This window comes from Buceros rhinoceros, unplaced genomic scaffold (assembly GCF_000710305.1).
Source record: "Buceros rhinoceros silvestris isolate BGI_N320 unplaced genomic scaffold, ASM71030v1 scaffold32025, whole genome shotgun sequence".
In the NCBI taxonomy this organism is placed as follows: Eukaryota; Metazoa; Chordata; class Aves; order Bucerotiformes; family Bucerotidae; genus Buceros; species Buceros rhinoceros.
In genome coordinates this window covers 4508-17413 of record NW_010411622.1, presented here as the reverse complement: position 1 = coordinate 17413, position 12906 = coordinate 4508, and the positions used below count along the sequence as shown (strand labels likewise).

The 12906-nt window shown below is 41.9% G+C and overlaps 1 protein-coding gene across 1 annotated transcript in view; it reads left to right on the top strand.

Annotated features, from left to right (window-relative positions):
• RAB27A (RAB27A, member RAS oncogene family) overlaps positions 1-12618 on the top strand; it is a 17829-nt gene extending 5211 nt beyond the window's left edge. The window contains exons 2-6 of the mRNA XM_010136078.1: positions 6349-6521; positions 7874-7959; positions 8717-8820; positions 9595-9718; positions 12327-12618. Coding sequence (XP_010134380.1) covers positions 6369-6521; positions 7874-7959; positions 8717-8820; positions 9595-9718; positions 12327-12525 — 666 coding nt within the window. The 5' untranslated portion in view covers positions 6349-6368 and the 3' untranslated portion in view covers positions 12526-12618. The remainder of the gene's footprint in view (positions 1-6348; positions 6522-7873; positions 7960-8716; positions 8821-9594; positions 9719-12326) is intronic.
• The last annotated feature ends 288 nt before the right edge of the window (positions 12619-12906 follow it).

Here is a 12906-nt window from a genome sequence, read left to right as displayed (position 1 = left end):
AGAGTGTCCTAGAGCACCTTCACCTCAGATAGAAATGACATCAGCATTAGGAAGCTAAAGCCTCACAGCCTATTTTTTTGCATGTACTTTTGCAGACTCCTGTATATATCCTGAGCACTCTTGAAATTACTCAGATTTGTCCAAGAAAGAGACAATCCTTGGATGTTGCTCCTGCAATTCCTTAGAATTGCTGTAGGTTGAAACTGAAAATGTCAAAACAGTAAAATCTCAAGTAAAGCAACTGAGAGTTACCAAAAGATAAATTCTCAGAGCAGCTAAATCTCTTCCTGTCATTGGTGAGAGGAAGGGGTATTTTCCATCTTATTATTTGTGTTACAGAAAAGTCCCAGAAGTCACAGAAAAAGCCGCTTTGGCCCAAATTAAAGCAAGCCAGGTCATATGTTTTCCTAAGAAAAAGATAGAACAGCTCAGAATATTTTGGCAAAGTGCTTATTTATTAACTCTGCCCCCAGCAGAGCAGTTACTTGAGTTTGTAGAAAATTGTTGTCAATATTTGTTTGTATTACATTTGTACATATCTAGCAGCTTTTACCCAAAGGCACCTCTAATAGAGTGTTGATTAAGCAGGAGCATTTTTTATCTCCCTGTCCCTTGTTTCTGCAGGGCTGGCCAGTCTGATGGTGGTCTGATGGTGACCAGTTCTGCAAACAGGAAGGTGCTACTGGAGCTTTAGAGCAGGGTGAGGCCATTCACTACGCGCCCCCCGCACTAGGCAAGAACGTGGTTAGGGCTTTACTGGAGTGTGGTGGCAGTGCTGGTCTGACGGGATTAGTGAACTTACTTCTTTGAGGTCTAGATCACTTCCTCAGTGCTTCGGCTCTAACAGATCAGGTAGAAAACAGCTACTGAAGGTGTTCAAGCCCGTGTAGTGCCTAGGTGAGAAGCTTTTTTAATATGAATTTTCTTGCACTTGCAGAATGATCAAACCTGTACAAATGCATTATTACCATGAACTTGTATTTACACATTGTCCATCTAGAGACCTGCAGCATCCTCCTTTTCTATCTGTGTGATGTTTGGACTCCTTTCCCCAATGCCCACGTCAACTCTTTATAAGCAGGCAGCCTCAATTGCTTTTTAAGAATAAAACCATATTTGAGGAAACCTGCATTTGCAAAACATTTTTGAACTCTAAATAGCATTGCCTTCTTCATGGTGTATTTACAAATACAGCTCGATTATATATTAATACAGTGGAACCTTCTTAAGCAGACTCTAGCTCTTTGCCTGTCGCACACTGCTCTTGCTGGGATAGATGCCAAGGGATGTGACCCCATCACTGCGCTTCCTCCGTCCGTGGAGGGCTGGGTCCCTGCTGCAGGGCGAATATGCAGACTTCACTGCAGCTTGGCCCCTACCTCTAGGACGCAGCCTAGTGGACGTCCCACTACCGCAGTGTGGTCTGGTTTTCCCAAGCAAAGGTGGCAAAGCCAAGACACAACCCATCTCTCTTTGTCTGTGACATCTACCTGAAAGCCGAGTAACACAGAAGGTGGACACCGTTAAAAGTTAACTGTAACCCTTGAGTGTCTGCTGTCCATCCCCAAAAGCACAATGTGGTGGAGTTCTTAAAATCTGCATTATTTATTGGTGTAATATCTGTGTTTTGGTAAATTCAAATGAATACGTCTCGTGATAGTTGTGTGGTTTATCCTACCGTGTTGGTCACTGGCTCTATGGCTGGGCACACTACAGAGATCCGGGATGCCGGGGTGATGCCCGACTTGTACAGAGAGTCATTTCACTTGGTATGAGGCCTGAGTCAAACAAATGGTTTTATCTGAGTGATTCCATGCAGAATAGTGGCTTATTTGTTCATGGGAGCACTGACTAGGTGGTGCAGGGAGGACACCCTCCTGCTTCCTGCCCCCCTCTGCCCACCCCCCGCCCCCCCAAAAAAAAGCTTCCTCTGTTAAATATGTGTTATTACTTCTCTGTGAAACAGGGTGTGTTGCAGGTGTGGTCTGAAAGTCATGTCAGACGTCATACCTTACGTTCCAGTCTTTGCTAATGAATAATTTCTTCTTTAAAAGTCGATGGTAAAGGTGGCTTTCACCATGGTGCTCATGAGGCAGTGTGGTGTCCTTGCTTCTGTGCAAGAGAGAAAGAAAGAAAACAGCAGTTTGCATTACAGACTGCTGTATCTTCCTGGCACCTGAGAGAGAAGAATGGAAAGCTGTGAATTGAACTGAATAGCTGTTAATTAATACATTGTTGTATGAAATCACTTGTTAGGACCAATATAATTGTTTGAAGGTGTATGGGTGATTGAGCAGGTTCTTCATATCTGCCCCTAGGTGGGTCTGAAATGAGGTTTGCCTCTAGGAATAAATGGGACATGTGAACTGTGTAATTGTCTCCAGGCCCTGCTGTGCTGTCAGGCAGCACCCTCCTTAGACAAGGAGACAAGGCACACCTCTTTATCTCTGAGCACCCATCAACATGACTGCAGACAGGTGACGCGTAAGCCTCTTGGCTGTGTGCTGAAGAGGTGGTGCTAGAAAAATACTCCTACTGGAAGTACTGTCTCCAGTGTGCCCTAGCTATTCCTTTAGCAGAGCTTGGGGTAAGTGGAGTACTTTACTTTAAATTGATATGCTTGAGGACTGTCTGACTAAGAGCATGTTCAGATTCCCTGAATTTTATACTCTGTGTGCATGTGTGTGTACACATTTTTATTTGCAGCTCAAGACTTTTTTGGCTTGTGTTTTCATTTATTCATCTTTGTGCCTTCTTCCCTCTTCCTTCTCCCCTCCATTGGCTCTGTAGCAGCACAGGAGTTGCATGTTATCTGCAAGGCCAATTCAGAAAGCATATTCCCTTTCCCTGCACAAGGAAAATTCTGCAGGCCAAGCCAATTTCCTTATTTATACAGGAGCAACACAGTGCCATAGTCTTGAATGTTTTGTCATTGGAGGCAAAAATATAAGCCTGTTAATGTTGATGCCCGTTAGTGTGAAAGTATCTTGGACTAGGAAATCCACTGAACAGGAGCAGTACTTGCTTTGCAGAGCCACAGTCTGGATGTGTGTATGTGGAAGCTCCAGAGCGGCAGTGGTACGGTGATGGCTGTGGGGGTCCTGTCAGCAATGGGAAAAGACAGTGGACTTTTCCCGGCACTTGCTCACAGCCCCTGTCCGCCTGCATACCAGGCAAGTGCAAAGCCAGAGCTGAATGAGATTGAAGGAGGGCTTTATAAAAGGCAAAACCCTGGAGGCGTTGATGAGAAGGGTAAAACTGTGTCCATCAGTGAATTTTTTCAGCAAAGAAGTTGTTACTCTGAGAAGCAAGATTTGGGAATGATCATTCTAAAGTGAATTCAGGTTTGTTTTGTTGTTTTTCCTGTGACCTGATATAAAGCCTAATTTAAAAAAAAAGGCAAAATTGGAAGGAAAAAATCAGATGGGTTTTTAGTATCAGGGCCATGGGTTTTAAAAGCTCCACAGCAGCTTTTGCTATGAATATACTTTGCTGTGAATATATTCTTATTTCTGTTCTGTGGAGCTGGATGTGTCTGGCCACTAGGACTGCAGGTGTCGGAAGTAAAGGGTGGAGATCACTTTTTAAATATTTGTACAGGGAGGAGGACAAGGCTTGAAACTGCTATGAAAATAGCTCCTTGCATGTCTCCAAGGATAGGTTAACTGTGCAGGGTTTCACAAGAACCACTCCCTGGAGATACCTGAATAATAGCTTGACATTACGGGGTGCAGTGAAAGGTGTGTGCATTTCAAAAGCCTAAGGAGAAAACTTCCTTCTCAATCAAATCCTTTGCTTTCTTATGCCCTTCCTGTGAAGGGCTCCTGTCATCTATCAGTCATTCGTACTTGTATTTGTTACCAGTTACATGCAGAATTGAGGTTTAAATGGTCTGAATGATGTGCCTTGTTTGTGCAAACAGATGCTCTACAAATCAGATACGACGCTAGGAACGCCGTCAGGATTTACTTCCCCAGGATCTAGCCTTGACTTTCCTGTTTTAACCAGAGCTTTCACCCAGCTCTGTGCAGTGGGAGGGTGCAGCTGAACTGTAAGTTTCTTTCAGCTCCAAGTAGGAGCTGTAGTGCCCTTTCTTCCTCCGTAAGGCCTTGCACAGGCTGTATGATAAATTAACTTTCTTACGACATTAATTAGCAGTGATTAGGTGGCACTATCATTTGTATCTGTTATTAAAAGTATGTTCTCTATAACTATAGTTGGCTAACAAAATTCCAACAAGACAAGGCAAAACCAGGTGCGATAGTGTAGTAGAACATGTGAAGCTAGTTTGTCTGTGTATAATATACTGGCCGGAAGATTTGCATTTAAGCCTTTTGAAGCAACAATTAATTGAGGGGTATTGAAGCTGAAAGAACATGTACTTGAGTAGAAGGGGAGGTTACACAGCCCTTTGCGCTTTGAGAACATCTGAGGGCAAAAGAAACGCTGTATAGGAAATGGAAATCTAAATCAAATCAGTCTTTAGGGAAAACCTCCTTGTTTGCTTTTAAAAACATTTTTTCCCTTTCTTTTAATGCAATTCAGTGAAAAGACTTTGTGCAGTTACAAGGTAGGTGATACGAATTTTACTTTTTTTTCCTTACCCAATGGGAGAGGATTTAAAAAAAGAAACAAACCCCCCAAAGGCCCTTTTGCTGGTGTGTGGGCATGTGTATAATGGATTAGGGCTTTTAATTTCTTCTGAACATGTTCCTCAGTGTGTGTCTGCCTGCCTGTTTGGTTTGCTTACTCGAATATGCTGCTCTGTCAGACCTGTGCGGTGGATGCAGGCCCGCAGCTGGGAAAAAGCTCGCTGGAGACTTACTGCGCTGGTTTTGTTTCACCTTTCACGCTACTGCAAAGCTTTGTATGAAGATGCAGCAGTGGAAGGTGAATTAGCTGGCTGTGCTAGTGAGAGTTTTACTGTCAGCGATGGCATAATGTAAAATGTGCCTTGGCTAGGGAAAGGGAACCTTCAAAACTTCCCACTGTCCCTTCAGCTGGAGAGTACCTGGGTGTCAACTGGCCACTGCCTGCCTTTGAAGGGGGTAAGTCCAGTGGTGGCTGAGTCGACTAACCACATTTCTCTCCTGTACCAAGAGTACTGGCATAAAGCTGGTGGTGATGGACACCCACAGCTTGAGGTAGGAGGCTTGTTCCAAACCTCAAGCTGTGAGCTGATATTAAAAAAATGAATTTGTGTTTTGCCGTTGATGCAAACTACTGCAGTGTTTGGCTTGAAATGAATAATTCTATCTAGTTCAATCTACAGATAGTTCCGCAAATACTTATTTACAGCTGAAACAGCAGATTTTACTTTTTTGGTGTTCTGTTTTATCATCTGTCTTGTTTTTTGTGTTTTGGTTTCTATTTTCATAAGAGGCAATTTAATGCTGGTTTTATGTTGCCTTTAGAATGGTTATTTTACGCTTATCTTTTCACGTTCGTGTCTTCCCGCACAAGATAAGGCAGCTCCGCTCGGTTTGTTTTGGGGGAGGTGAGGCGCAGTAGCTGCTCCACGGGAAAGCACTAGTGCACACATCGGCCTTCCTAGTTACGTGAAATCTGCAAGTGGTTTTGTTACACGTTCTAGCTGTCACTGCGCCTTCCTCAGACCACATCTAATGTGGATATTTTTTCAAAGGCACAAAAAGGATAGGGAGAAAGTTTTAAAATGTGTGCAGGCCACGGGAAAATGTGTGTTTTATTTGATAGCAATTCAGGATCAGGATTGAGTTTAAATGATTAACTAGCGTCGTGATAAAAACTTCCAAAACTTTGAAAATCTGTCCTCTAAGCAAAACAAACAACCCAACAAAAACTCAGCAAAATGTGGCTTGGTTGTTGTTGTTCCTCTGATGAAGAAACTTTTCAAGACTGAAGAATAGCTATTAATAGAAAATGATTGGTGTTTTTATTTAAACAGAGGAAGCAGTCTAGGAAAGAACTTTTTGGTGTATATTAATAACCTCCCAGTGAACGTGAGCTCAGCATTGCTGGTGCATGTAAGTAGCCTTTGCCAGCTTCCACGCAGGTTAAAAAGAGTTCCAGATGTCTTGAATACTTTGACCTTGATTTTCAGGCTTTCCTGAAGAAGTTAAAATTGTGTTGCCTTCTCTTTCTGGTAGTAAGAGGAATGTAACTAAGTTAACTGTGTGCTTCTTCAGTCGCAGCTGAGTTTGATACGATAATTGAGAGTTTAAGGTGAAGCCAGTGTAAAAGATTACAGAACTGGTCCCACTGCTGGATGCTTTGTAGTTCAAGTAGGGATTTGTATTTTAAATGTTTGTCGAAAGAAACCTTGGCAGAGTTGTTGACTGACTAATCCTGTTTGCTTTGCCTTTTAAGGTGTCTCCTGAATTCTCACTATGTCTGATGGGGACTATGATTACCTCATAAAATTTCTAGCACTTGGTGATTCTGGAGTAGGAAAGACCAGCCTTCTTTACCAATATACGGATGGCAAATTTAATTCCAAATTTATCACAACGGTGGGCATCGACTTTCGGGAAAAGAGAGTGGTGAGTTTTCACGAGCAGTGTGCCACTTTAAAATGGCATCTGTCTTGGTGATGGCTAGAATGTATTTTTTTTTAAATCGGACCTGCCAATCCTTATGTGTAGGCATGCAGTCAGTAGTTATTGTGTACTTAATATCGTGACACGGAAATGATCTCATTTTACCTGGTTACTTTTGCCATTGTTCTGTGTTGTCACCCCATTTCCCCCAAAGTTAAAGTAAGAAGAGCTGGTTCTAAGCAACCACTTCTTACTGCTCAGCAAGTATTGATGAGTGTGTCTGCTCCACGAGTTATGCACGTAGCACCTGGCGTAGCACTTCTGTTGATGAACTCTCTTCGTGAGGAAGGACTGGACCACAGTAAAAATGGTTTTGCTGTTTGTGAACTGGAACGGCTACTGAACAAAGACTGCATTGTTGACTTCAAAACCGTTTTAAAATATGTAAATGAAATGGCGTAACATGATTCGTGGAGCTGGTCTGGCTTCCTAAGCAGTTAGGAACTGGTCTCTTGAATAAGTTAGTATTCCTTTTGTGGGATAGTAAACATGGTGGGTTTACTTGATCAGCATATTTGATAACTCCTCATAGGATCTAAGTTTCACAGCCTGAATCATATAATCCACAAATTCAGCAAGTTTATGTGTCTCTAAAGATAGGTTTGTGACTCTGGTATCTTAGGTACAATGGCAGGTGAAGGTAAAGACGAAGAGCTAACATGAAATATTCCAAACAAGAAATGAATCTATTTTTATCTGATCCTTCCACAGCTAACAGATGCCCTTATTTATATTTTCATGCTGAGTGAACTCTTCAGCTTTTATTATTATCATCCAATTTCTGCTTTTTAAGCTATTATATGATAGGATCTATCCCCAGCTCTCTTTCAGCAATCTTTTGGCAGCTAAGAAGACGTGTCATTATCTTCCTGGATATATTCTGTTTGCTAATAACGTTCTGTTAGTGGTACAAATATATTGCCAGATTGCGTGAGCTGATTGTTGCTTTCTTATATTTGAATTTGAAAATGATACAAGACAGTAGCAAAAATAGAAAATGAAAATACTGTAATTAAGCTTGTCCAGTGAAACTTAATGGCCACTCTAAATACCTGTTTGGGGTCTGTAGTCTATTGAATACTGATTTTTCGAGTTTCACTTTTAAATACTCAATTGGATGCAAAATTAAAATGCAACCCTTGTTACTTTTGTCTTACGAAGCAGAGGGGCTGAGCTGTAGTTGGGATCTTTGCATTGGCAATGCTAGTTTTGCTGCATTAAATGGTAGTTATTTTGTATTCTAGAGAGGCCTGGACTGCTAAGGCTCAGTCTTGCAAGTTCTACGCTTTTTGCAGGTGTATAGACCCAATGGGCCGGATGGCGTTGGTGGCAGAGGACAGAGGATACATCTTCAGCTCTGGGACACTGCAGGGCAGGAAAGGTATGTTCTACACCCACCTAGCGAGAAGGAAAGTTGTCATCAAGCTAGATGCAAGTGGAACAGAGTGTGTGAATTCTCATCATCGATTGTCATGTTTTAACTGTATGACTCAAGATGGGAAAGTGCACTTACTTTTAACAGTCATGGAAAGTTTCCTATGAATACCCATTAAATTTCAGCTGTAATTTGAAACTCAATTTGAACTTCAGCTGTAGTCATTGTTACCTTTTGCCTTTTGGAAACTTTCCATTTATTTTTTCATGGCCAATGCATACAGATTCTTTTAAAGCTTTTCTTTTTGCAGTTTTCATTACATTTCTGTAAATATGTTGAGGCCTTGGGAAAGTCAGACAAGTGAAATCACCTCAAAGGATTCTTTTCTATTTGTCTATGAAAAGACTAGCATCCTAGTCTTAAAATCAAGAACAGATGTGTAGGGAGGACAAATTTCTGTTCAAAGTCTGAATTTCATTCTTATTTTAACTTCTAAATCTTGATCAAGTCATGCTTTATAGTAGAAGACTTTGTCTAAAGTTCTCATGCTTGAGTGAAATGTCTCCTTGACTTCCTTCAGCCTTGATTAGACCCTAGTAACATTAACAATTCTTGTTATGCAGTCCCTACATCAGCAAAACAACTACAAATATTTCATTCTAGTTAATTCAGTCTTAAGGTACCTCAGTTTCATGACTGTGTGAAATTATATTTTCAAAGGTACTTGTCAGATGAGCCAACTAATTTCACTTTGCTGGTCTAGGTTTCGCAGTTTGACAACAGCTTTCTTCAGAGATGCCATGGGGTTTCTTCTACTCTTTGATCTGACAAATGAGCAAAGCTTTCTGAACGTCAGGAACTGGATAAGTATGGCATTTCTTCATTCTTCCTTTTTTCTTTCTTTCTTTGTATGGGTGGGGAGGGGGCTATATTTGTAAATATGGAGTCTCACTGAGAAATAGAACTGGAAATACTGGTTTTCATAGCTTTCTCAGTAAAAGAATGAAAATGTTGCATTCAAAAATGTAATTATGCTAGCGACTAGTGGTGGCTTCTGGCGCTTACCTGAAATTCAGCTTTGCCTACTGAACTTGAATCTTAACCTGTATTAAAGGAAGCTGAGAGAACATTCTATCACAGGCTCTGTTGATATTCAGTAATTAAGTGTGTGGAAAGCCTGTGCAAAACTCTTACTTTGACTCACCTGAAGATTTGTCAGCAAAACTGAGTGGAAGGCAAATGTTGCTAGGCTGGTGTATCTAGGTGAAGGAGTTCCCAGAGCATATCATCCATCAGGAGAGGGAAGTCTGTCCTTTCCTGGCAGCTCACTGAAGATGCTTGGTGAGCGTGACTCCTTAAGCTACAAATACACAGCTGCTGAGCTACCATTGTCAGGCTTCTGCTCCCCTGGCTTGTTCCCTGCCTTTTTCACTGGGTATGTGATGGTGGATGTCCACCTGTGCTCTGGCTCCTCGGTGCAACAGCAGAAGTCCCGTGAGATAACGGAGAATGTACCTCTTTTCTGTCTTTCAAAGAGTCATTTTCCTGAAGGACCTTGTGTCCCCTGAAACGTGGTAGTGCTCTTAGTGAGCTTGAAGTGTGACAGGAAGTTGTGATCCCTACTCATGTTGTTGCTGTTAGGTCAGCTACAAATGCATGCATATTGTGAAAACCCTGACATTGTATTATGCGGGAACAAGAGTGATCTGGAAGACCAAAGAATGGTGAAAGAAGAGGAGGCTAAGGAACTTGCAGAAAAATACGGGTAAGTAACTTCCTTCCAGTTACTGCTGTGTTTAAAGCAGAATGAAATGTTTTCTGTAATGTCATTTCTGCATACTGAAAAGTTATTGTGAGAAGAAGCATTGTAGAATGCTTAACTGGCCAGTATGATATCTTTTTATCTGTCAGAGATTGATGTTTTCTGCATTGCCTAAAAATTCATACTTGGTGTTGCCATTGTCTTGCACTGGAGATTGTTTATTGTCAAGAAATGAAGAAGATTAACCAAATTTTCACAAATGTTCTGGAAAAGAGACAGTTTAGCTGCAGAGGCAGGTGAATGATGGGCATCTAATTCTTTGCTCTTGCCTGTGCTGAGTCTTTCTCTGGGGGACAGAAAACCCAGGTCTCTTACACAGTGAAATCCAAGGAGCATTTGTTGAGGTGACGAGTGTCACATCAGATTTTAGGGAAAACAAAAGTAGTACCAGGCAATGATATTCTGATTTACAAGCCGAGTTGTTTTACAGAGCTTACTCGTAGGGCAGCCATTTCTGTGGCATGGCCATGGAGACGTGTGGCCTCGGTTTCTTTGTGGGCATCGGGATCCATTCAGCAGCGGTCAGTTTGCTCACAGTGCTGGATTGCCACAGAAGAGCAGCTCTGGTGCAGTCCACGGTTCCCCAGTCCTCTGCCCCCTCCCCATTCAATCTTCCCTCAACTGTTCAAGCAGTTTTGTTAGGACTGTTCTGTAGGTGAATTCTTGGTGATTTAGTATCAAAGGGGTCAGCTCTGTTTTCAGTTTACTCCGAGGGAGTCTGAAAACTGAGTCAGACCAACAGGAAGACAGGGTAGCCTTGCCCTTCCCTACAGGCACAGGTTGTGTATCCCTAAAGGACCAAAGTGAAATCTTTCTCCCTAACCACAGTGCTTTTATACCCCCTTAACTCTTCCATGGGTCTCGTCTCTGAATTACATTTGCATTTCAGTGTGGATCAGAAGTGCACTTTTGAAGCAAATCTTCTGATCCATTTATTGTGGTTTGATTCATAGCAGAGCAGCTTTCTAGCAAGTGACCTGGATTCCTTCGCTACTGAAAACTAAACTAGATGATGTTCCTCAACCAGTAATCTGCGTTCAGTCTGGAGGATCAGATTTAGAGCTGGTCCAGAGGAAAGCCCTCAATACACGCAGAATGTGAGCGTGAGGTCCTCAGCGCTAGCTGCCTTGTTCTGCAGGTCCAGTCCTGTTGTGCCGTGCTTCTTCCTGTCACAGTCACAAATTAGCTTTCCTTGACCTTGAAGAATAGTTGGAGGCAAATCAGAAGCAATTTGTCTGTTAGAGAGAAATGGGTTTAAAGCAATACTACCTTCTTTTTTCCTTCTCCTTTGAAGATGCTTGTTTGAAGTCCATGTCACACAGGCAACAGCAAGTGCTCATGGTACTTTAACCAGCTGCTTGTGAAGAAGCAAAATCTTTTAAGCAGCAGCAGATGGCATATGGTAATTTCTTAAAGATTTTGAAAAGATCTCTTTGCACGTAACTTCTGGAAAAAAAGTATGAAATGTTTTACCTTTGTGGCTGAAAATGCCACAAGGGAATAATTTAGGAATAGTCAAAGACTGGACATGATCTACAACTTTAGGCAGTTACAAGGTTCTCTACCCTGTAGAGATGAGACAGGATAGCTGCTAGCAGTCACCTATTCCTGAGGGGAAGCAAGATAAATCCTGCTGCAGCAGAGTCATCTGGTAGCAGAAGTGTGAGATAGTCAATATCCTCTTTCTGTGGAAAAGCCTTGTACTAGTAAGTGCTGTATTTTGAAACTGCTTGCAGGAGACCTACACACTAAGACAGTAAGATAATATTTTTCACCACTCATTGAATCTTGCAACTTAAGTAAGACATACTGAAAATTATGAAGTGATTATACCAGTCTCTTGGGGAATAACTGATGTAGCCAGACTCGCACCAGTCTGCGGGGAGCACTGTGCGCGGACGGTCAGAGCCTACAGACCCTCCACCGAAACAGCCTGATCTGCAACAATAATGGAAATTAGCAATGCCTCTTCGATGCCAAGGTGCCCAGAAACTTCTGTTAATAAAGACATAGGTGGTGTGAGCACTGGGATTTTTTTTTTATGTAAGAGAGTTTATAGTTGAGATATCAACAGAAGAAACAGTCACCTTTTGTAGTGATAAGAGAACCATGTCAGGAGTCTTTGCTGCCTCGCCTGCAGCAGAACGTCCATCCTAGTGTTCCTCCTCTTGCAAGGACTTCCCGGCTGATGCAGACCCACATCAGTAAGGAGAACACTTACTTTATGTGACCTTGTGTGTGTAATTGTGGGGAATGAAGCTGAAAAAAACAGACCTCAGGAGTGTAACTTTGGGAACTCATACTGACAAAAGCCTCTGTAAATTGTGGACTCCATGATGTAAACTAAGGCTTAGCCTGCTGCCCAGAGTCAGACTTTTCATTAATTTCTTTTGCATTTCAGACCACTGACGACTTAGCGTCTTTTTGCTGTGGAATAGCAGTAACGGCGTTTGTGTGATTTCTAAGTGTGTGGCAGTAATCATGTACGGTTTCTTTCTCCTATAAATATAAACTGTGTGATGTAAGGTTGTGGTTTTTTTGTCTTCTATAGAATACCGTATTTTGAAACTAGTGCAGCTAATGGGAATAATGTAAGCAAAGCCATTGAAACTCTGCTTGACCTCATCATGAAGCGAATGGAACGGTGTGTGGACAAATCCTGGATCCCGGAAGGGGTGGTGCGCTCCAATGGGCACAGCTCTACAGAACAACTGAACGAGGAGCAAGAAAAAGGCAAATGTGGCTGTTAACTCTGTTACAGTTCTTTAATGTATACGATAAAGTATAGTACAGTTGCAGCTTAACTGTTTAACTTATGGATAAATCACATTGTGTAGTTATTTAACGAGCTATATTCATTCTTGATAGTAATTTTTGCTTTTTTTTTTCCTTTCAAACAATGTTGATCTTTGCTTGTGAGGTATGCAGTTTATTAGAGATGGGACTGAGGTCTGATTTGGTCTAGAACTGGATATTCCTCTAATTCTCTGCTTTGGAAGGAAGGGAAGGAGAGGAATTCTCATTACCAGATGTAGAAACATGTCTCTGTATGGGCAACGGAAAAGGGCAGGCTTCTGAACTGAGGGATCTTCAGTTGTCCTTCGAAGGCTCCATTAACTACCCAGAGCAGG